Source organism: Pleurodeles waltl, chromosome 11 (genome assembly GCF_031143425.1).
Source record: "Pleurodeles waltl isolate 20211129_DDA chromosome 11, aPleWal1.hap1.20221129, whole genome shotgun sequence".
Taxonomy (NCBI): domain Eukaryota; kingdom Metazoa; phylum Chordata; class Amphibia; order Caudata; family Salamandridae; genus Pleurodeles; species Pleurodeles waltl.
In genome coordinates, this window is record NC_090450.1 from 460,451,950 (window position 1) to 460,477,994 (window position 26,045).

Sequence of the window (26,045 nt, forward strand, 5' to 3'; positions counted from 1 at the left end):
GACACTGTCTGCAAAGCAGACAGTGCACATTCCGACTGTGCTGGGCAGATGGGCCCTAGCATTGCCCATGCCACTGGCATGGGCAGTGCAAGGGCCCCCCGTGGCTCCCAGCACAGAGAACAAGGTTGTAAAGAGCAGGGCTTCACTGAGTTCAGCGCTGCCCTGGCTGATTACAACCAGGACTGCCGTAAGCCCACTGGGATATTAGATCCTGGCAGAGACAGCAGTCTGTTGAGGAGTCCGCCCGCCAAACTCATAGTGTAGTGGTCGGACTGCCAGACTTGTAATCAGGCCCAGTATCTTTACAAACAAACTTTGTCTCTTCTGCAGGGCAGAAGAAGCATTCTCTATACCGGAGGGTTTCTTGCAACACTTTGCATCGCCACACAAAAGGCACCACTGAGAGTGCACTTACTGTGCATCACACAGTTGGCTTCCGTTGATTGTCGTTTTGCCAGTCCACCTAGATCCATTATATCTCACAGAGACCTAGGCAGAGGCTTCCCTAATTCAAATGCAACCACATCTCCATTTAAATGAGGGAATGCCCACTTTACATAGCTAGTGAGCACAATGTGCACCCACACAATGTGTGTAATAGAACATATTGCAAAAAACATCTGCTGTTCCTTTTGTAAGACTGACGTATCCTGGGGCAACTAAAAGTAGGTTTTAATGTTTCTTGCATTTCTGGATCTAGAATATTGAACTATACCATTGTTATAATTTCGTTTTTCACTTTAATTTATTCCAAACTGTCATTTACACTGTAATGAATAAATTATTGCATTGTCTTCATTCACTACAAAATCATAATATGGGATCGTGGAAGAGAGACCATATTGCTATTCAAATTTCGATTTAGAACTTGATACCAGATAAGTCTGATATTTTCAAACCTTCATTATATTTTTACACAACAAGACATTCAGCAGGTTTTACAGTGTTTATCTTTCAACATATATATATATACTCCCACAAAAAAGTATAATTAAAATTCTTGGATCTCATAAGAGCCACTCAAATTTATTAAGAGGCCTCTCAAATTTATTTAGACAAATCTTACTCTTAAGCGTTGACCTCATTTAAAGATGCTAGGCACCAAACGCGTCTTGGTGATCATTAATTGAGAGTTTAATTAAATACTTGCAGTTCTAAAGATATTTTTGAAAGCTGTTGATCTGCTCATTAACATCAGACCTACTGCACTCAACCTTAATTCACTTCATTTTTTCTTTTTTTTATTGTAAAATGGAATTAAAGATAATAATTTCGAGAGCAGCTCTGTTGGTGGTCCAATGGCTACTTTCTTTTAAACCAGCAGTCTGACTAGACAATTTCCTTACATATAAGATGACAACACATCCTAGTATTCTGTGTTAAGATGTTTTATTATTAAATGAACTGCAAGCACAATACTTCTTCAAATACGGTCGTCACATTGACTCTATTGTAAAGGTGACTGACTCATTTTCCTTTTGCATTTAGATTATTTGAACCTACACATATACCACACCTCCCTTTCATCATTCACACATTTATTCAATAGGTATATTTCTTTCAGTTAGTTTTAGATACGCACAACTGTTTGTTATTCGTGAATATTTAGGCAAAATGTATTTTTTAATAAAAACTTTAAATCTAGACTGGAGGATCAGCAAAGGCAAAAAGATGCGTCAGTCCGAAATTTGTAGCCGAATGTTGCTGAAGATGTGAACCAGACTTTAGCGGTCATACTGACGCATACACACAAGGTTCGAATTCGAAGCAAAAATTCATCTAGATTCGTAAACTTGACCACAGGAAAGTACAGCATAAGGAAGAAAGTACTCCTTAATGACCTTCATAGAACCAACAGGCTATGTGCTATTTTACTGAATATGTAACAAAGCAGCATGCTGAGCGGGCCTAAAAGGTTCATAAACAGACAGTATAAACAGATTTGGAACACTATCCCCTTTACCGTGCTAACCAGAAAAGGCCTAAACAAGAATTTATTCCTGAAGTACACCTGAAGAAGACCTAAACCCCCGAAGTCCTAAAGCCATGAGATAAGGATTGAGTTGGTCTCTACTATCTAGACATATTTTTCTCTGTGGCCTGAAATATTTTAATTACTTCAGTTAAGAATGTCTACGTAGGCTAAGTCCTCTTTTTGGATCCAAAGCATCAATAGACAGGACCTTACAATTAGAAAAATTATCTACTAGATCTTGGCATACTTAAAAAGTCATTTTTTATTACAAAAAGAGGTGGATTTCAAAAACGGAATAATTGAAACAACACATCAATTGATTAAATGTGTTGCTAATTGCAAGAAGTAGAGAAATACGGTTATGTTCTAACAATCTGCATGTAAGAGCCAGCTGTGCCAATGAACCCTCGAATCAAGCCCATGTGGCAACCTTTTTGAACGTAGCATTGTATTTATGCTTGACCACCGAACTCTAAAACTGTTCATTATGTTCATTGGCCCCACCTCCACCATTCCTTAAAGGGCCAGACCTCTTACCTACGCTCATGTTATTAAACACATACAAATAGCATGAGACGCTTAATTTGGTCACAAGAATTACTTGCAATAGAGCCCATTTCGGAATGACAAGGGGCAACAGAAACGATGGTAAATACAACATTATACATAGCATGTTTACAAATATATTAAGGGGCAAACTACTTAGTGCAGCAAATAATTGTGTGCTTGGAAGACTGGACTAATATGATATGCAGGTCTTATATGACACAGTTAATGCAAAACAGAATACTGGTATCTAGTGGCATGCCAATTTACTTCATTTAAAGGTATTAGTGGTGCACCATTCATTATTTGTCTTCTTTTCAGGGCATCTGATTTAGTTTCTCCTGGCAGTGTGTCATCTGTCCTGCCCTGAGAACCTATAAATGTATTTTACTGGGTGTAGTTGAACAGTCTCGATCAACTAAAAAGCCTTGAAGAGTTAAAGTATGCAGGATGATTCAGAAGCAGTATATTGAATTGAAGGGATATGAAAACAAGAAAATTATCAGATTGCCGTTTGATAACAAAGCCTATTACAGACTTTAAAAAAAATGAATGTTTCTATTCATCACATGTTTTTCCATTGTTCTTGAGAAAGATTAATCACTCAAGAACGGCATACATTGGCAGAGTAGCAACTGCAGTGTGGACAATAAGCATCAGCAATTACAAAATTAATTTGGTTGGCAAAATTACAGGAATGGCTATTATATTTGTATCTACATTTAGTAAGTATTTTTATGCCTTTATGTGATTCAGGAAAGAAAGAGTTTCTGATTTTGAATTCCCTAGTATTTTTGGATTCAGAACCACTATGGGCCTGATTCTAACTTTGGAGGACGGTGTTAAACCGTCCCAAAAGTGGCGGATATACCACCTACCGTATTACGAGTTCCATAGGATATAATGGACTCGTAATACGGTAGGTGGTATATCCGCCACTTTTGGGACGGTTTAACACCGTCCTCCAAAGTTAGAATCAGGCCCTATGTGTGGTGTATTCATGCTGTCGTGCTAACTCCCATTTAAGTTCTGCATCCAATAATGTGATATTCGGAGGCAATACTACATGTTTGCAACCATTCTGAGCTTAAAAACACAGAATGTGATGTGTTTTCCCCACACAGATTTCACAGGGTTTTTCCTGGCAAAATTTAGCATAGAACGAATATGGGATTATCACACAAATTGCAACTCTAATTCATGGGCAAACGACCATTTGAGCCTGAATTAGGATTACTACAATTCCTAGATTAAGGATCAGAGAGTCACAATGCAAAACAGTATTAGATTACCTAAAATGTATAAATCTCATATTCGTGTCTACATCATGCAATACAGTTAATTCATGGTTCCAACAAAAACTCAAGATAAATGAATACTTTAATGGGGTGCGGACTTGCCAGCCATATTCTCACAAAGCAGAAATATCAAGTCCCAAAAGAGCTTTTAAGAAATGTATGCCGGTTGTATATGATCCATATTACCTTCCGAAAGTCGCCTAGGGGTAAACTGCTTCTGGGAAAGGAAGATGGTTGCAAACATTTTTCATTTTTTGTTTCTCCCTAAAAGGTTGTCTCGAAGAGGGCATAAAAGGTTATATTAACTTCCTCACAATGAGTATAGAAATTCTAGGGGTGCTCAATGGTTACAGTAAACTTTATATAATAGGAAAACATGAAAAAAGAAAGTTTGCAAGTCAATATCAATGTGGATATATATTTAGAAATCAGAGAAATGGACGATCAGGAACAATGATGGACATCAATTTTAATATTAAGGGCCATACTTGTTTATGCTTGAACCCTTAAACTCAAATATCTGGAGACCCAACTAAAGAAACACGTTGATGCAATTATCAAGCAAACGACATAAAAATATGAATACTGGAGAATGTTGAGAAAAGGTGATGAGGCAAAGAGAGCACCACAATCCTGACTATGAGCTACAGATTCCTAAAACACATGACAGGAGCAAAGTGATGGACAAGGTCTGCCAAAAGAACTCATGGGTTTAACAGAGAGCATTGATGAATTTCAAGGAACAGACACGAGAATATACAGTGAAAGCAAAGAAAGTCCAGTGCTAGATAAATCTCATGAAGTGCTATACATATATCACAAATGGACAAATAACCGGGTGAGGAGTCAAAACCCTGATGCTCTTACAGTGTTCTTATGAGAAAAGGAAAATGGGTGGTCCACAGAACAATAAATTGCTATAGGTGCTCCTACTGTGGGCTTAAGAAGCAGAGGCATTGGAAACATCAAGTTCAAAGTAAGAAATCCGTCTTATGCAGATCTCAAATTAAGTGCATGTAGATGGAGAATTCATGGTTCACCGTATCCCTAAATGAATTCCCTATTAGCTACTGTGAACACGGGTACATAAAAACAGGCAAGAAAACCGATCCATGATAAATAAAAATCACATAAAATGCTTTGAAGAACAATTCAATATTATAAAAGAAGATTGACAACGAGCAATAAAATTGGAAGTCAATGCTAATCAACTTACACATCACCCAACCATACAAAATCACGATGGATTGGAAAATAAATATGTACCGGGATGGCAAATGAAAAAATTTAAAAAAAGATAACAAAAGAAAATTCAGCCAAGGAATTAACATTTCATATTTTCCACTAGAAATTGCAGTAACAATATTGTATGTTGAAACAAAAATCAGTGAAAAAACGTCTTTAGGGAGCTCTTTAATGACACTAATAAGCAACTGGGCTACAATCAGCTAATTTTGCTTGTCTCTTTGTTGGAGGGGCAAGAAAATGAAAAATGTGCAGGTAATTAAAACAAAAAAAGCTATTTAAGGAAAATAATTAAAGTGATGAAATCACAAATAAGTCAATTTACAAAATACCACGACTTTGCAAAGGCCAAGCAGAAGCTACAAACAGCCTTGAGGTACCAATTTTGGAAGAAGGTTTCTTAGAAATTAGGGTCTTATTTATAAGCCTCTTTTGGCATTGGTGCGTCACTTTTTATGATGCACCGGTGGATCGGAGTGCACTGCAGACCCATGTCTATGAGGCTACACACAACCACTCTGCATGAATTTTCATGGCCTCATATATATGGTGTAAGGCAACACAGCGCAAGTCACTGTGTTGCCACAGGGGTTGCGTTCCATGGCAATTGGGGTGGGTTTTCCCACACAACAACCATGGGTTTTGACGCATTCCCAGATTCAAAAGGACGTGGAAACCGGGAAATGCATCAAAACTGTACGCCTCCCCAGGGGAGGTGTAACAAGGAGAAATACAATTATTTCTCCTTATTTTTCCTCTTTCTATGTATGCTGTATTCTGCAGCTCATAGAAAGAGGAGAAATTTTCAAGAATTGTTTTTGTGCAGGGAGGTGCCCCGTCCTGCCAAAAAACAATCTTGTCAACAAAGCAGACACCCTTGCACCATGGTAAGGTATCAATATTTTGCAGTTGATATCCGGCTGTGAAACATTGCTTTTTACTGAAAACCTCAAAGGAGGTGGTAACCTATTCACGGAATAGAAGGGGTACATTTGTGTAACTCCTTTCCATTTGCGAACGTAAAAAAAAAGTCCAGGGAACCACTGCCTCCTCTTAAAAAACATAAAAAACCTTTCCTTATAAACACTGTCCCATTTCCTTTAAGAAAAACTTCCAGCATTTAAAAAAAGTTGTATCAATAAAAACATACATGGTGGTCTGCTCACCTCAGCGGAACCATCATACCTGTGATGGTTTTTAATAGCAGTGAGTTGGAATTTGCAACCTACCTCATTAATATGCATGAGGTAGGTCAGATTTCAACCACCACAATTTGGAATTGTAGAAACTAACCTATTAGTACACAGATCAGTTTGTAAAATTCTGTACTTGATGCAAAAATACTGGTCGTAAATTGAGACTAGTATTTTTCAAGCAGTAAATAGTACATATGGTGCTGCATTATTTGTAAGGATTTCTATAAAGTCTTGGAGGAATGGACTTGAATCGTGGGGGAAGGAGCCAATACATACATTATAGTTACCTTCAAATTACCTTACAAAAGTCTCTTATGGATCTTGGGTGCTCATTTGTTCCCACTCCAATGGTAGGCTTCTCTGATGCAGGACTCTTCTTAACCTTAGAGGATTTCCTCAAATTGCAGCCTCCTCTAGGATTGCAGAGGAGATAACAGTTCACTTTGAACTACTGGGGCTGGCAGAAGTGTTGTAGGGGGTATGTGCACAGGTGCATATGTGCACGCAGTGGTGCACGCAGAACCTGAATGCACAGTGTTGGTGCTGCTTGCCAAACTTCACCTCACCTATCACTTCTCCCCATCTTCCAGAACCAGTCCCAGGTTATGTCATCAGCCATCAGCCACAGATCATGCAGTGTCTCATACCTGTGACACTCTGGTGTCTTCTGCAAACTCAAAAGGCCTTAATGGGTATCCAGTGACATCTTGAGGTTTACAAGAAGAGAACCATGGGAGACCTCACTTCGCAGTAAACACTTTGTAAATTTGTCTGAAGTGAATGCACTGAGTCCATCTAACAGATGGTGCAGGACCTGACATGTGAGCAGACCACAGATTTGCTACATCTGAGTTTTCACTTGGAGAGTGGTGTTCCAATTTGCATGTTGACTAGATCTGTTCATCCGCAGTTTGAACCCTCATCTGTGCAACCTTGATTGTGATTCATTTTAAACAGGCTAATAAATACATTTCAGGAACAATGCATGGGTGCAAAACAAAACTGACTCAATAAGTGGCAGATGTTCGAAGTCCTCAAGTAAAGCATGCATCTCATTATAAACTGCAACTGGATCACGTATACAGTATCCTATGCCCAAGCGATCACATACCAGGCGCAGCTAGCTCAGATTCAATTAAGAATTTGAGTGCCAAATTGAATTGTTTTTGGACGTTATTGTATTGTTAAAACCCATGATGGAAATTATAATTAAAGTAATATTTTCATCTAAAAGTAACATGAGCCTTACACCACAATTTGACAATGCAGAAAGGTAATAACCTGGAGATATGTGTATCATGCACTCCAGAATTATAATCGTACTTTTGTAGCAGAGTAGACTGATCCACGCTGACACGGCTGATATGTAAGTGGTGGGTAATTCATATTTTGACAGACTACACTAAAGACGCACCTCTTCAAACAATGATTCTGACTGTATTGCATCTGTTCCATGTGCCTGTGAAAGTTGCAAGGATAATCCTAAGTGGTCTCATCAGAACATAGCAATTAGTTTGATACCTGTTATCTAATACACTTTAAACTATCTGGTTAATTTTCATTAGTTATCTGATGTAGTGATCGGTGCATTATCCTATTGGAAACTAATGTGATGTGTTGCAGGGTTAATGAATGAAAATAGTCCCCTCCTGCAGTCCAGAATGATTACTCTATTTAATCTAAAGCAAACTAAAGTAGTTAGAGTAATAACATTTCTAAACCAGAAAAGGGTAAATTAAATGTATTAATCGCCAGCTGTTAATTATTTCAGAGTAAAGCCACTGGAGTAAATTCCTTGTCTAATATAAGAATGGATTATTGATGATTACTAATTGTAGTTATCTACTTCTCTGTGTATTTGAGAGCATGACAATCAAAATAACTTTCTGTGGTGCAGTAAAAGAGTGAACGATTATAAGCTTAATATTCTGTAATATACTTAAAAAGCCAAATCTTCAGCTTCCAGTGGAATTAGAGAAGTGAGAAGGGGGCTCTTATGTAGAGTGGTAAGTTGTTCCATACTTCAGAAGCAATAGAGAAGAAGGCTCAAATGTCGGATCTGGTTTTCCATAGCTGTTGGCTGTATGCAAAGTAGGAACCCGAACAAGCTGCAATGTCTGGAAGGTCTGTAAAAGCAGACTATTGTGCAGTGCCTTGAAAGAGTGGGTGCTTAGTTTTAATCGTGCTCATTTTAGTATAGGAAGTCAGTGGAGTTGCTTCAGGTGTGGTGTGATGTGAGTGTGGCAGGGGAGGTTGAGACTAATTCTAACTGCTGAGTTCTAAATGGGCTGCAGCCTACTGGTGAGTTGTTTGCTGATTCCAGCATACAGGATGTTCCTGTAGTCCAGCTTGCTTGAGATGAGGGCATGAGTGCCCTAGGTGTTGATTGGGAGCCATATGAAAATCTTTCTCAGCATCTTCAGGGTATGGAAGAATAAAGTGGTGATGTCATTGACTTGATGAGTTTTCTGTTGATGATGATCCCTAGGTTCGTGGTGTGAGTGGTAGGGGTGGGTTTGGTCCTAACTCTTTTAGGCACCAGGTAGAGTCCCACAGTGAAGTGATCAAAATTCCATGTTAATCAGGGTGCAGCTTCGGACAGTTGGTGTTGGAAATGGGGTCTCTAGTTGGCAGAGATATCCACTCTCTCCAAGTAGAGAACAATTAGAGACCACAATCTTAGTCATGGTAAGTCAGTTGCACACCATAAGTTAACCTGTGCTCACCCTCTGGTAGCATGGCATACAGCAGGCAGGCTTAACTTAGGACACAATGTGTAAAGTGTTTGTCTAACACTTAAAACAATAAAACAGTGAAGAAACTACACAAAAAGATGCATAACCTGGTTAGAAAAATAGAGCTTAATTTAATGAACAAAATGACAAAAATCCAATAAGCAGATGTTGAGATATGAATTTTAAGAAAATATATGTAAATCTTGTGCTTAGAAATATAAAGCTTCAATCGGGGCTATTTGATCATGTTTGACCGGGTCAAATCTGAACGTTCAGGTAGAACATAATGGAGCGCAGGTTGGATGCAGGGACCAACCCTGGATGGAGTATGCATCAATGTCAAAGATCCATATGTGGGGAGCAGAGCAGACAATGCATTATTATTGATCCCTTTGGATGCAGGTGATCGGTAGGCTCCTGATCTCACAGTCGGGGATGTATTGTTGGCAAACGCTTTGCAATTAAGGCAATACGTTGTCATTAAGCTGCACAGCCAACAATGAGAAATCCCCAAGCAGCAATGCACCGGAGGTTTTAGGAAATGTGTCAGTTCTGACCGGTGCAGTCGGTGATTGGCAGAGTTTGGCAGTTGCAACACTTTATACTCAATTCCAAGGATCCAGACCTGGATTGGAACAACTTGGCAGGGCAAGACGTGCAGTAAGAAAAGTCCAGGTGCTGTGGGAGATGATGGGTCCAAGCCTTTTGTGTTCTGAGATTTCAGAAGAACAGGAGGCAAGCCAACAAGCCATTGGAGTCATTCAGGGATCTAGTGAGATGGGTTCAGTGCTTCCTCAGCAAGGTAGAGGGCAGCAGCCAGCAGGGCAGCACAGCAGAAAAGTAGTTCTTCTAGAGCAGAAGTCCAGAGTGACACTCATTGTAGCAGTACAGCAGTCCTTCTTCCTGGCAGAGTTCTTCACAGGTCCAGAAGTGTACTGATTGGATAGGGTTGGAGCTGCAGTTCCTAAACCCAGTGGTGCCTTTGAAGTGGGGGTGACTTCAAAGAGGGGTCATTGAAGTGAACAGAGGTCCTTCCTTCCTGCTCTGGGTCCAGAATCACTACAGGGGGTTAAGGAGTCCTTTGTGTTCGATCATGTCAATGATTATACAGGTGTGTTAGCTCCTCTCTCCCATCCTGCCCAGGATGATGCATCAACATCCAGATGTCAACTCAGTCACACGTACCCTTCCTTTCTGAGAATGCAGGAAAACAGCTGTCACCCCAGCGCAGACGTGTATTGGAGACAGGTTGCAGGCATGCAGGGCTAGGAGCATAAAAAAATTACAACTTTCTCAAAGTGGCATTTTCACAATTGTAATATTAAATCTGACTTTACCATTACAGATGATTTATCATTACAATTCCATAGGTACTAAACATAACAGAGCTACTCCTTCCCAATCACGAATTACACTTTACTAAATGTTATAAGGAATCGCCAAAGTTAACCTGTGAGAGGGGTATGCCTCACAATAGTGAAAAACGAATTTGGGAGTTTTTCACTACCTGGACATGTAAAACTTAAAAGTATGTTTCCTGGCTTTTAATTACAGAACACCCTGCCCTTTGAGCTACCAAGGGCTTACCTTAGTGGTGACGTATATGTAATAAAAGGCTTGGCAAGGCGGTTTAAGTGCCAAGTCAACATGGCAGTCAAACTGCACCCACAGGCTCTGCAGTGTCAGGCCTCATACCTTTTAAAGGGCTTTCTAAGTGGGTGGCACAATCAGTGCTGCAGGCCCACTAATAGCATTTAATTTACAGGCCCTGGGAAAATATAGTACACATTACTAGGGACTTATAAAATCTTTAAATATGTCAATTGTGGATATGCCAATGTTACCATGTTTAGGGGGCTGAGCACATACACTTTAGCACCGGTTGGCAGTGGTAAAGTGCCTAGAGTCCTAAGGGCAATAAAAACAGATCAGCAAAAGTGAGGCAAAGCAGGCAAAATATTTGAGGGAAGACAACCCTAAGGCTGGTAGGTCAGAGCAGGCCTTGAGGGGAGGCTTCCATTGCTTACAATGGGCATCTGGGTGCTTTGCAGGATTGGCATCAGCATTTTTTAAACTAATCCTGCAAAGCGCCGGGCTAGCAGAAACAATTCGGATGCTAGTGCCCTAACTACCACCATGGTGCGCCGTATTTTAAAACCGGCGCAGTCATGGTGGCATTAGGAGGGCGCCAATGGACACAAGAAAAAGGGCCTAAAGAGTCTTATGTTGTTTTGATCCTGTTAAAATCTTTGTTTGCATCATGCTTCACAATTACAAGAAAATGAGCTTCATTTATGTTTCCTAACTGCTGATATAGTTTGAAAGTTTTGCACAGTTCATTTACAGGTATTTAAACTTTGCAGTCTGTTAGGAAATAAATGACATACAACAGCCTTTCCTTTCACACTTTCTGTTCCCCAGCAACACCCTAACATAGTTCACTTTTCAAAATCCTCTCACTTTTTAGGAAAAAAAAGAGTAAACACCAATCTTTAGGTTAAAAGAATCCAGCAGCAATTTGTCAGATGGCAGCCTGGCATTTTTACTTTTTTTTTGAAGGCACAGCAAATGTGATGAAAGGAGAACAAAATCTGGAGGTATCTTTCTTGCTCATTCATCTTCTGAACCCCAGCATGGTTGTTTTGGTGGCACTGCAGCGCACCCGCCCCTCCACACTGTTACTTCCAGTGACTATTGATGTATATATGGTAAATTGATGTATTTTCAGTCATGTCGGTCACAGTGATTCATTTTCAATTCGTTGCAAGATTTGCTACTTTCTGCCACTGCCACTGTTTCTCTTCACAGATGAGGATGCTTCAACCTATTGGTGGAATACTAAGAACAAAGAGAGACCACATGACAAACAGGACCGCAGTCTTGAGCTTTGTCAGCTTCACTTGCACTAAAATTCGCGATAAAAACTATATTTGAATAAAACTAATAAAACGAAATCGCTGCTCGGGAGGTCTGTCACTGACAGTGCACCAAGCACAAGCAAGTCTCAATAAACCATAAAGATTAACAGAGGGAAATTTTCGGGGTTATGACGGCTTCCTTTAATCGTTCCCCGACGTTCTCTTAAGAGAGGGAAAGTGGGATGGAGCCTGCCAAGTTGGAGACACTTCCGTCGAAGAGGCTGTAAAAGCAATCATTGCTAGATCATATACTGCATTAAAGAGCTGGGCTGGCATGTAAAACAGACAAAGAAAACTAGCTCAGAAGGACTCGTGATTTGTTCAGTGCGGCTCGGGCACCGAGAGCAAGCGGTGGCTGACAAGGGAAACACAGCACAGCCTGGCAGCACGCAGAGAGAACAGCGGCACCACACCTAAACTCACCCATTTTTATGCGCATACATTTTCTACCTAACTAGGCATTAACCTATCTGTGAAGCTACAAACTATCTAAAATGTTACCCACATACCTACCCGTTAGACACCAACCCACTTAAGCATCTACCTATATTTTGTCTGTATCACTTGCTCACATAACGTCCCCTGTACATATCTTTCTCCCCATCTCATTAACAGTCTTTAAATGTATATACCCATCTCGCTACCAACCCTACCATCTACCCATCTGTATGATTGAAAGCCACTATCATAGTGGCTGGTTCAAAGGTTTGTGCTGCAGGTTCCTTTGTAGTTTTCTTTTATTTGACACAGTTTGAGAGATACTGAGCCGAAAGCCCCCCCCCCCCCCCTACAACGGCAGAACATGCTTGGTGTATCTTAAGATCGGGAAAGCCTTAATTTGGTTCCCCTGCCTTGTAGAATCGAGTGGTTTTCCCACCTGGAGCCCTTTATCTAGGAAATGTTTAGTGATAGAATGTATAGTTTTTGGGTTGCAGCAGTTACAATCATGGATGATGAATGCCAGGACAGCCCTTAAAAATCTATTTACTTTGGAAAATAGGTCTCTTCATGCTTTTTTTATGATTATAGATGATTTTAAAAATTATATAGATTGGTTTTACAATAATGATACTGAACACAGATACATATATGGATGAAACAGACCTCAAGATGACCTTTTGGTCTGAAATGGTGGACCAAAGATCACTGCTGCCTACAGAGTCTAACATCAAAATAAACCCCATAGCCTGTCTTTTCTTCCATTGTACTTTAATTTCTCCAGCATTTATATTATCTTGCTCATAACACAAAAGATTAGCAGTGGTGTAATGTAAAATGATGGGGCCCTCCTTGCAAAATGTGAAGAGGGGGCTGGAGTCTCCCATATCTCACAGTTGTTTATAGAGCTTAATTGGAATAGGGGCCCTCTGAAGGGTTTGGGGGGCCTTGAAGGGTTGAAGTCCACTCCCTGCACTGCAGGGCGCGAGGGCATGTGTTAAGCTGCTGATCACTAAATCTTACAGATCATTCTGAGAGGGAACGTCTGCTTTTTGCAGAAGATCCCCTGTGAATGGAGACTCAGCCCCAATCCGGTTATTTGGAAATACAAACTTTAGAGAAGAATTAGCATTGATTGGCTGAGGATTGCTGCACAACTCTTACAGACTCCAACTATTTGTTGGGCCTCCACTCCAGCTTAGGGAAAGTCTACTCCGATTCAGACTAGCATACATCTCACTGTGGTTCTTTTAGAATGTGGAGATGCACATGTCTTGTTTTTTCAAGTCTACAAAAATTCTTGATGCCCAGCAATATATCATCTGGCCTGCCACATTGCTTCTGACCATAACAGTGTGGCAGTCCCGCTAGCCCAATCAGTCAAGAGATGACAATGACAGAGCATAACATACCTCTCCTATTGGCAGCAAAGATCACTGGTGGGCTGGCTAGTAAACTGTCATCTGGTGATGTGTCTATTGAGAACACTCCCTCTCCATGCCAATGTTTGCCTTTGGTCACATTTATGGGGCACCATCACTTGATCTTTGCTTTGGAATGTAGGTAAATAACCAGCTAGTGCCAGAAAAGCTTTTTCTGAGCCAAACTTGTGTAGCCCCTAAGCCTTTCTTGCAGTGTAGTGCTCCAGCCCTCGAAGACTTGAATGCTCACTGGATCCAGTGAGCGTTGAGAGAGCCTTCATTTTCTTAATGTGTGTCCTTATGCTTCTGTGTTTACACATTGATCATCACTGTGGATCAGACTTCATCTTGCTGTGGATCTAATAACCCGGAATCGCTAAGACCTCAGATATAGAATGATCTAGTTCTAACAGGACCTAAAGACCATAATCCTAAACTGGATGATAAGCATATGTTCCCATTTCCATAACTGCATTACCCCGAAATCTGGAGACCAAGAACTGCGATTTTTCTGAAAACTGTTTTAGTTTCTTTCCTTTACAGGTCGGTACAGTTGTTTTGCATATTTAAAAAATATTTCTGGTGTTGAAGCTCAGTAACAATTGTGAGCTTACTTTTAAATAGCTGCAGTGAATTGGAAAGAAGATCACAAGCTTCTGTGTTCAATTTTGGTCTACAAACATTGCAGAGTTCACAATCAGTTATTGACTATGAACAGAACATACTCTGTGAAAAATGGGTTTCTAGTGTTGCACTTGCATTTCATTGTATAATGTTGGTGCTTTATTTAGATTGGCAAGCGCCCCAGCCATGCACAGTTTTTTCATCAAAAATGTTACTGCAAATATTACAGTGATATTATCAATGATGTTAGCAAAGATGTCATGAGCCCCATAATTTGTGGGGTAATTAGCAGTGCATGGTGAGGGTGCAAGTTATAGTTACCTTAGGGCACAAGTTATAATTACTTGAGGTAACTCTACCTATAACTGGTGAATTTATATGGTTTCAAATGTTTAAAATTTGAGACTGACTTTAACCGTGTAACTTTTGTTTTTTAAAGTGAATTTCTATGCTTTTTTAATTCTATTTCCTAACTATAACATCCCTGCAACCTTTGTTTTTTCAGTGAATTTCTATGTTTTTAAAGTATAGTAATTTTCATTACTATATGCTAATCCAGGCAGCGCCGCGCTTGGCTGGCTCTGGGCCAGGCCCTGAGGCCAACTCCCTGTAAGCACCCAGCCTTGCACCATGCACAGCCTTCACCCGTGCGAAGGGGAGGTTGCCTTCAAGACCTGGCCTGCAGCCAGACCCTGTGACAATGCCCCCTAATCACCCAACCCCCTGCTTTGCACGGCCTTTTAGCAGTGCGTGGCCGTGACCTCTCTGGGTGTGACAAAAGATGTGAGAGGTTGTATCTGTGGGTGAGAGTGGCTATCATATTGTCTGTCTGGGTGTGAGAGAGCATGTATCAGTGTGTGTGGGGGTCTGTGAGTGGGTGTATGGAAGTATAAGTGGGTGTGTGACATTCTGAGTGTGTCTGTGAATGTGTGCGTAACTATCTGAGTGGGTCTGTAAGTGGATGCATGAGGGTCTGACTGGGGGTGTGAGTGGGTGCATTAGTGTCTGAGTGGTCTGTGAGTGGGTGCATAAGTGTGTGAGTGGGTGTGTGAGTGGAAGAAAGATTTAAATAGTTAGAGAGAGAGAGAGAAAGAGAGGGAGAGAGAGAGAGAGAGAGAGTGAAAGAAAGGAGAGAGATAGAGAGTTTTTTAGGCTTTGATATATAACATACGTAGAATGACATATTTCTGGACAAATTAAAAAGAAAAATGTATCTGTCATTTAAAAAGAGTAAGATTACCTTTCAGGAGGAGCCTTAAAGATCTGTAGTAAAAAAAGAGGGAAATGAGTCTGGCTGGACTCAGACACTGAGCACTCAGAGTGAAGGTCTGTGACCTTCACACTGAGATATTCCTTTTTTTTTTAAATCTTTCTTTTAGCCCTTTGTCAATCAATCAGTCAATCAATCACGAATTTGTAAAGCACAATACTCACCTGTGAGGGTCTCAAGGTGCTAAGGGGGGGGAGGTGCTGCTACTGCTCAAACAGGCAGGTCTTCAGAAGTTTCCTGAAGGTAAGGAGGTCTTTGGTCTGGTGCAGGTGGGTGGGAAGAGTGTTCCACATGTTGGTGGCACGTTGTGAGAATGATCTCCTGATGGTTGTAGTTCTTCGGACGTGTGGGCAGTTGCAAGGTGAGGTCGGTGGAGAGGAGATGCCGGGTCGGGGTGTAGAAGGAGAACTGTCTGTTGAAGTATTCTGGTCCAGTGTTGTGCAGTGCTTTGTGAGCATGGGTGAGGAGTTTGAAGGTGATTCTCTTGTTGACTGGGAGCCGGTGCAGGTTTCTCAGGTGGTCTGTGATGTGGCAGTGGCCGGCGATGTCCAGGATGAGGTGTGCGACGGCGTTCTGGATGTATTGCAACCTCTTCTGGAGTGGTTCCTGCGTAGAGGGCATTGCTGTAGTCCAGTTCGCTACTTACGAGGGCTTGGGTGACTGTTCTTCTGGTTTTGATGGGTATCCATTTGTAGATCTTTCGGAGCATGCAGAGGGTGTTAAAGCAGGAGGAGGAGATGGAGTTGACTTGCTGGGTCATGGATAATGAGGAGTCCAAAGTGAATCCTAGGTTGCGTGCGTGGGCGGTGGGAGTCGTAGCGGCTCCGAGAGTGGCAGGCCACCAGGAGTCTTCCCATGCGGAGGGGGTGGAGCTGAGGATGAAGACTTCCGTCTTGTTGGAATTGAGTTTGAGGAAGCTGCTCTTAATCCATTCGGTGATGGACCTCATTCCTTCGTGGAGGTTGGTCTTGGAGGAGTCCTTGGTGAGGGAGTGGATCAGCTGGGTGTTGTCAGCATATGAGATCATGTTGAGGTTGTGGGATCGGGCAATGTTGGATATGGGCTAACAGGGACAACGGGGAGCCCTACACGATTCCCCAGCAGTCCCTAAATTTTTTTTTTTAATAAAAAAAAAAGGCCTTTATGGGCTATCTAGGACTGGGGAGGAAGGCATTGCTTTAGCAGCTAAAGAGCTGCTTTAGGCCACCAGCTCCCTTGTTGCTGAAGCAAACCTTTCTTCTCTTTTCTCTGCACGCATATCTGCGTGCAGGCAACAAAGATGAATGGTCCGGTTTTTTACAGCGGAACCTGTTTGACAGGTCCCTCTGTCAAAAACCTGAGTGTTTGCTGTGGCTTGGCTTCAGCTGCAGAGCTGCAGCCAAGCCACATCAAACAGCTATGTCCCAGTGGTGAGCACCCTGGTACATAGCAGGACCCAGCGATGGGGGTGGTGGTCCCCAGGGCCATTAGCGGCTCCACTGGTGGGGTGCACTGTCCCCCTCCAATGTTAAGGAAGCCCCAGGGAGGTGGTGATCCCCAGGTCTAAGGTGGTCTGTACCAGACCCACCTGTAATTATTTCTAATATAGCCCTGGGGGGATGGTGATCCCAGGGACTGCGGGCGAGGCCATTGATCCTCCCCCACGATACAAAAACCTTTTTTCCCCAGAGGTTGGTGGTCCGCAGGGCATGGGGAGCCCCATGGTCCACCCCACACTATCAAAATATAGCCCTAGGGAGGTGATGGTTCCCAGGCCTGTGGGGGAGGCCATTAGGCCTCCCCCAAGACATAAAAACATTTTTGCCCTGGGGTGGTGGGCCCTGAGGCATGGAGGACACGCAGCCCTATGCTGATATTTCATTATAGCTCCTGGGGAGGTGGTGGTTCCCGGGCTGCGGGGGAGCCACTGAGCCTCCTCCACGATGTAAAAACATTTTTGGTCCATGGGCTGGTGGTCCCCGGAGTGCGGCGGTTGAGCGGCCTTCCCATGGTATAATTCATTATAGCACCGGGGAGATGGTGGTCTCCAGGGCGATAGGGGGTCCAGAAGGCCCCCCTATTAAAACGGAAAGAATGCCACCCGGGACCTGGCCCACCCAGTACATAATTTAAAAATAAGAGCGGGAGCATGAACATGTCTTTTAAAAAAACAATTCAGCACAGATTTTCGACCCCATAGTGATTTATTTTTACTTTTTAACCCTGGGAGGGGTGTCCCTTTGGAACCATCGGCACCAGAGCGGGGTCAGGGTGTTCGTACTCTGGCCCCTTTTGTATTTTTTATTCTTTTTTCTCTGGGACTCTGCTTCTGCTGAGTCCCAAGATGGCTGCAAACACCTCAATGGCTTTGTTGTTAAAGTGTTGTCAGCCAATCAGATCTCAGGACAAGGATGGGAGGGGACGCAAATCCTTTCCTTTCCTCCCTATATATACCCAAATTTGTTTTCCCCTTAGTTTCTCAAAGATGTTTGAACCAATTTACACCAAAACAATAAAAGGTTGCTTTCTGGATCAGGACCTACCTTTCTGCTAAATTTGGTGTAATTTCGTACAGTAGTTTTGGCGCTATCGCTGTTCAAAATCCCTATGGAAAAATAAATGGGGAAAATCATTCTGGAAGGTTCTGAATTTACTCATACAAAACCATCAAAATTCTTCATTCATAGTTAGAGTGATTTCAAGTAACTATAACTTGCGCCCTCGCCATACACTGCTAATTATAGTACAGCATTCATGACAACTTCTGTAACATCATTATTAAAAATATAAATAAATCATTAGCAGTGAAATTATTGAAGAAAAAACTGTTCATGGTGGTGGCACAAGTTATAGTTACCTTAGGGGGCGAGTTATAGTACTTGAAATAACGCTAACTACTGAATTTCTATGGTTTTGTACAGGCAAATTCGGAACCTAACTATAAAGTCCCTGTAACCTTTGTCTTTTTCAGTGAATATATATATATATATATATATATATATATATATATATATATATAAATCAGAGAACAGGGCTGAAATGCATTGGCTGATTGATGATGGAAATGTTGAGCATATTGTGTAATTACAAAGCGTTAAATCAATTTGTATTAGGATTAATCCGCCAATTCCTCTGTTAAAGAATGCATGCGGCAACATGTGAAGCTAGGTTGACTTGGGATGGATATATATACTAAGCATTATATTGAAGTGCAATTTATGTATTCCACAATGGCACTACAGCATGATATTGACATGTGAGTTATTTTTACAACTGGCAACAATTGGGTAATTGGTCACTGTAATTTCAGCAGCTCAAATCTCAAACGAGAAAAACACGTAAACTGTACAGATAAACTCAATAAGGAAACCTGAAATCGTAGGTATTTACTGTGCCTAGTACATATCACACCCCACTTTATCAGTTTTCACTCAGTGAGAAAACTACCTCACCCCCATCCTGAAACACTTGCAATTGGGACTACTGCAGGAAAATACCTCTAAAATATTTTAGGTGAACAATTGCATCACAGAAGAATATAGAAGAAATACACAAACGTTGAAACTTTGTGAACAGCAAAAGTTGTGTCTTCTGTTTGAGCAACCGTATCATTTTGCACACCCCTACACTGAATGCAGCAGCTCACAAGATAACCAAACAGTTTTCATGTTGTTAAAGTGCTGATAAAGAGTACAGGAATGCAGGAGAGGTTTCCTCAACTCTCTTATTAAGAGATAAAAAGACAAACATGAGAAAGCTTCCACGATGGAGATAAAATACTTAGAAAGTTGGTGCTCAGTGAATGTCTATCATTCGTCACCTGCCACTGCAGTTGAAATATTTCTGTCTAGGCCTTCTTGTAATGTGACCCCCGAGCAGAATATAATAGTGGTCATGAAGGATGTTGTTAGGGCTGGCTGATGCTATTCCCTTGTCCACTGATGGGAAGACATATTCGTTAATAGATAGTTGATGGGCAGCCACATGCATGGATTCACAGCTGATGGGCACCTACCTGACATGCAGTAAATGGTTTTATCCTCCAGAGGAATGGAGGTATATCCAGGACGGAGATCTGAAGGCTGAAGGTGTTCCCTTTGAAATGCAACAACTTTGGTTCTTCCAGGAGCTGCCCGCCCTGCTGCCTTTCATCAGAAACCACTTCCTGCGGGGGCGGTGGTGGGGGGGGCAGTGTAGATAGCAGGGAGTAGAGTTGGAGGAAGTAAAAAAACAGGAAGGAAAGTAGTCAGTAACATGGCAAAATCAAGAAGGAATATCAAATTAGGAAACGTTAGGTTTATGTTAACAGCATATTTAATATCCTCATACTGGACTTTTACGTTCATGGAAATGTAATAACTTTATACCACACCTTCACGCCATCTGCCCTGGCAGCCAAGATCAAGAGAAAGAAGCATAATTGCATTCTCACAAGCCACCTGTTACACTTTACACCCAGTTCAGATGAGACGTCAAAGTATCCCATAGATTTCAGCAACATCTTCTTCATCTCTGCCAGTGAAAAATGAAAATCACTCACATCCAGATTTGCTAGGTTTTCACACAAAGCAAAACAACGACAAAAGTTGTTGAGCTGCACTGCATTGGGTGAAAAGGCTAAAGTAGCAGAGTGCCATATATATTAAGACATGCCACTGTTTCTCCCCCCCTACGCTGGCACACTTTAGATTGCCTTGTCCAATGCACACACCCTAGCACCACAGTGCAAGGTGTTTGTACGCTGTCAAGTATACATGTTGTACTGTGGAGGTAACCTTCATACAACATACTATGCTTAGACATAGTTCAACATTTTGATCTACTGTGTATGTGTGCTGTAGAGTGCAGCACACATGCAAAATTGGAAATGTATTGTGAAAACAAACATTTCTTAAACTATAAACTTGTCTGAAGGATGCGTACATTTTTGGTAGAAAGTCCCGTCTACTATTTTAGTAAATAGGGCTTTGCTTGAAAATCATTGTGTGGTTTCTTCGGAATGCCCATGTACCACCTACAGATCACCTCCTTGATGCAAAGCTATGCAAAATAGTACAGTAAAAACACACACTTGAGTCAATTTGCGTCACTTTTGTGATGCAATTCCAGTGCAAAGATTTAGTAAATCTGCCCTTTAGTTTGAAGTTGTTGTGAATGTGCTGGGTTGGTGGTTGTATTTGTTTAGTAAATGATCCTTCATTCACTCCCTTTGAACGTTTGTACTCGTAGTAGTATACAATTTTAATTCGGTTTTATATCCATAATAGCACACAGTGCAATACATTTTTCTCAGTGTAAAAACATACTTAATAAGATCAATGCAATAAAATCATTACAACTAAAATAAATAATTTATCTTCTTCATGGACGCTAAAACGAACATTACTGTCATTACTGTAAAGTGCATAATTACGTTACAGATATTATCTGCCACTAACCGCATATCTGGCGGTGACCCCTGGCTTATAACCAAAAACGTGCAAGATCTGTAGGCGTGATATCCCTATTAAAGGCCCACAGTGAATGGTCGCGTTATGCTCTTGAAAGAACGCTTTCAAGGACTGGGGCTATGGTTAAAAGTAATAGCAGTGAGTCATAAAGTGCAATAACTAAAGTGCAGTTAACAGCCCTGCCTGTAATTGGTATTCCGTTGCAGTTGCAGACGATTGTAAAGTGAGGGTAACACTATTGCATAACCACAGTATGTGGACCAGTTGCATTATGGGAGTGCTGCAGAAGACCCTTCTCTACCAACTATCATGACTTGGTGTTGTTAGGGTAAAGTGCACTTATCGTGTCGCAGGTACTTCACAACTGCTTTACGCAGTTTAAAGGCAGTTGTGACGAACCTATAGACTGAGTGACATACTAGTTAAGTTTGTAATAACTGGAGACATAGCAAAGCTGGTCTACACAATCTAATGTTGAGTATTCTAAGCAGCTGGCTGGACTAATATAGTTTTCCTGGGCTCCCTTTATAGGTCGGAGAAGAAGACAAAGTGCAGCTGTGTCTGGGTCGATTTTGAGTCACAAGGGCAGACAGTGCAATCAGTTTCGCAGTAAGCCTTTGATGGATCTGAAACTAGCAGGTGAGCCATCTTAAAGCAAAATCTTACTAGGTAGAATCTCTGTACACTAGGAATAGTGAGCAGATATGGTTCTATACAATTGGTTGTAGTCAACATGGTATTGCCCTCACCATTCACTTACCACCCTACGACTCCTTTCTTTTGCTTGCCATAAAGGCCTGAAATTCTTTTTTGTCAGATGCTTTAAAGTGTCTTCCTACATTCTGTTTGTTAAAAAGTCCATAGCAACCTTTTCAATAAAATTGTGACTTCACATACCATAGCCACTGAATGCCGGATGCCTTATCTATGTTGAAGCAGTCTGTGATCACGGGTTTGTTAAGTGTTGCTTCAGGTCAACACCAGGTGGATAGCCATAACATTGTCGGAGCTATCTTTACAATGTCCCCTAAGTATATTAGACCTAGCTCATTATGGAATATGATAGCAGGTACACACCCTGGTAGTTGGATGAGTTTCTACAGGAAGCTATTTTCAGTAGACTGTAATTGGACCACATCAAAGGGACCCCAGAAACCTGCTCAACATGTGGCTGCAAATATACTTCTGGCTTTATAAATGTTAAGTATCGCCACAAATGGAGTGGAACCCAATTTCTTGGCAAACGTGAAGATGGATATCTTATTTTATTCGAATTGCATGCATCTCACCTGAAAAAAGGTGTTTCAGTTATTATCAAATGGCATTCCTAGGTAATTGAACGTGGGTACAGTCTGCAGTTTGTGCCGCTTCTCTGAAGAGCTCTCACCTTGCTCTTGTTTCGGCCACTTATCATTGTGTCTTATTTCAATGTGTTAGTTTGTAGTCCCAAGTAGTCCATTAGCTCGACAAATTTATCCACTGATCTCTGTAAGCCAAACCCAGTATTGGACATAAGTATGCAGTCATCAGTGCACATGAGGCCTGGGAGGCCTCTTGTATCAGCCTTAGGGGGATCAGCCTCAACCTCATACAGGAAATTCTCCAGATCATTGATGTACAGGCTGAACAAGAACGGGTCAAGTAATAAGACTTGCCTTACGCCCTTCCTGATATTAATCGGGGTGTGCATTCTCCTTTTGGTACATATCTAACACTGCCCACATCATCCTCATGTAGTTGGGACAAAGCATGTACAATCCTTGCCTCAGCACCCATGGCCAGCAGTTCTGACCAGAATCTTCCTCTGTCAACATTCCCAAATGCTGAGCTAAGGTCCATAAAGGTAAGGCATAGGCACCCGTCCTTGATCTATACATACTTTCTGATCATGAGGTGAAGGTTCAGGGACTATTCTGTTGTTCCCAGACCACCCCTAAACCCATATTGTACTGGTGTTAAAATGCCCTCTTTAGCCTCCCAGTTCTCAGGGTGGTACAACATTATCCTGCTCATCACTTTTGCTGTAGAATCCATGAGTGATATCAGGCAATAACATCAGTGGTTCCTCACATCCCCTTTTTTTTAAATCGGACCTATGACTATATTTGACTAAAACCTAGAGGGCCTGCAAATGATTGAGTTATTCAAAACAATAAATAAGATTAGGTTCCACAAGTCAATATTATTTTTGAAGAGATCAATGCAACCCTGTCCGGCCCTAGAGCTTTATTGCTAGGGCACCTGCTCACTGCTAGGAGGACCTCATCTAGAGAGAAAGTGAATGGTTCACCTTCCCCAGGAGTGGGGATGATGTCCACTACATGATTGTCCACACTCCATAAAGATTTGGGTTCGAATTCCTTGGTAAAATGTAGCACCCATGTAGAGGACTGAATGGTTGTGTTGGTACTGGTGTTATATCCACTAAAAAAATAAAACAAGTTCACTACTTTCCAAAACAGGGAAACGTTGTAGAATGCACTGGCCCTCTATAGTTGTTCCCTTGCTTCCCTTCTTATAGTTTCTTTCCTTTCCCTGATCGTGGCCTTATACTGTTGTCTACAAGGCTGTAATTCTTCAAGATCCTGAGGTGGACTTGTTCATGGTGCTATTTAGATGACTATGGACTTTAGACCATGAGCTATTGAACCACTTCTTAAGCCTTATTGGGTGGAATGTCAGGGGGATGACAACCATTCCGAAGCTCGTCTGCAAATATGAATGCATGCCTCCAAAATATCTCATAGGTTGGCATCACGGTCAAGAAATACCAAGAGCTGATTCCTGCTCTCTCCACACCAAACTTCTCACCATGTACCCCATATCAATATCTACCAACTTACAGTCAACGCCCCTGTTTTTTAAATATTCAATTGGGGGTATAGCCTGGATGTGTTGGGAGGCTGACTGTCCCAAAGTTTGATGTATTTTTCTAATCAATTTTTATTGGATTTAGGGTTATCAACAGTTACATACTGCATACAAAATAAAGATATTTTCACAATAAGAGACTCGGTATTCTTCTCTCACAGTTGTTAGCTAATTTGTGTCATCTCTATATCATGAGGAGTGCTTTGTTAATTTCTTGCAACCAAAAACAAACAACAGAAAAACAATGGTCATGTGGTGACTTATCTGCGTTAGCTCTGGAGATGTGTCCCAAAGTTAGATGTAATACTAACGGATTATTAACGCTTTTTCCACAAGGGGCATTGGAAAAGTGAGATTGTTTCTCTCCCAGTTCATTTGATAAGGCAAAGAAGCCAATCAAGCTGCTGTTACCCCTTCCCATGAATGTCACTTTTCTGGTGATTGTATCCTTTACTAAGTCGACAGTGGGTGTAAGATTCAGTCTCACCAGCATATCATTTTATGACTCACCATGGGTTGTGATCAAAATGCGAAGAATCAGCTGTACCTTTACCCCACAATCCACACACCAGGTTGCAAGAGATGGGGCACAGTCAGCAATTGAAGCCCTCTCCCCAAATGATGAGAAAATCCCCCTGTAGTCTTCCCATTGCATTACTTAGAGCGGAGTCCAATGAGTTAATCAGCATTATTGGGGGACGTAAGGCAAAAGATAACCACATTATCTGTTAATGGGGAGAATCTAAGAACGTATAAATTGGATGAACTAAAGGCCCACTATCAACCACAAATACACTGACAAAGAGGCCCAAGCAATTCAGTAACATTCACTCAACAACACAAGAACCTTTCTTGTTACAGATGTAATGAAGGGATCAGCTTTTCAGCTCAGGCTCACCCTTTCGAATTGTTTCTTTCAACATTGTTATAAAGAGAAAATCCTACCCGAGGGAAAAACAAAGAATGCACATTTTCCATGCTCATGTTACTTCCTCCACTGGAAAGCTGAGAGATGCAATTCAGTTCCCGGTGTAACATTATGTACCTCTCCTCCAGTGATTAATTTGTAAATAAAAATGTGCCAGTGACCAAAACTCTCCTCTGAAACATGCAGCGTGAAATACTGAGGTAGAGTATCCTGAAGCCATCTCGGGACTCTTTAATCTATGTACAGCCACTCCCTGCTCCTTCAGCTCACTGTTGCAGCTTTCTGCTTTCGCTCTTTGTTACCCTTTTTTGTTTTTCTCTTCCTTCATCTTTCCCGTATGTGTGTTTTGCTCGCACAAAATGGCTTAGACAGAAAAATAAGAGCCAGCCCTCAAAATTAAGTGCCTGTGCCCCGCACCGGAAAACATTGGCTCAAAATAGGCACCTCACAACTACAATGTTTATAGTTCTATGAACAATTTTGTTTACGAAATGTGTACACCCAGGGTCAGTAGAGTACAGCACACCTCAGAAATGGTAACGTTAATGTTATCTTAATTCATTTTGCACAGTTTTAGCCATCCAGTCCATTTGTCGCTCAAAACAATATGACTACTTGGCTTTTACCTCTCATAATGTCATTTTCCTAGTCGTTTTTATAAAGAGAGTGTAAATTTCATTAAAAAATATGTAAAATTGCATGTAATTACACAATATGAAAATCGCTTATTTAGTGATATATCTTAATGAAAATTGCACCTTCATGACAAATTCTGAAGGGAATAAAAATTATGTTCTAAACAATAGCACAAAAACACAAGTGCTGCAAATAAAAGTTGCTCATATCTTGGTTGTTTGCATAGTCCTTGTGCTATAATTTAGCAAGGAAGTATGACATAATTGTCTGACCTGGCATAATGGCAACAGTTGGAAAATTTACTATAATTTACTATAACAAGTGTAACAAACATAACACAAAATTACCGAAATTACACGGGCATAATGTTTATAGGACAGAGAGGTATTTGAAAGTATCAGATTGTTCAGGAAATGTAAAGATGCGATTAAGACATTGATTTTGCAGTGTGCTAGAAGTAAGGATATAGATTATTTTAAAACTAACAAATCTTACCTATTGTGTCTATCATTTGT

At 41.2% G+C, this 26,045-nt stretch overlaps 1 protein-coding gene across 3 annotated transcripts in view; it reads right to left on the reverse strand.

Moving 5' to 3' along the window:
• UNC5D (unc-5 netrin receptor D) overlaps positions 1-26,045 on the reverse strand; it is a 1,240,412-nt gene that overhangs the window by 58,413 nt on the left and 1,155,954 nt on the right. For all 3 annotated transcript variants that reach the window (XM_069213807.1, XM_069213806.1, XM_069213805.1), the window contains one exon: positions 19,661-19,810. In XM_069213807.1, coding sequence (XP_069069908.1) covers positions 19,661-19,810 — 150 coding nt within the window. The remainder of the gene's footprint in view (positions 1-19,660; positions 19,811-26,045) is intronic.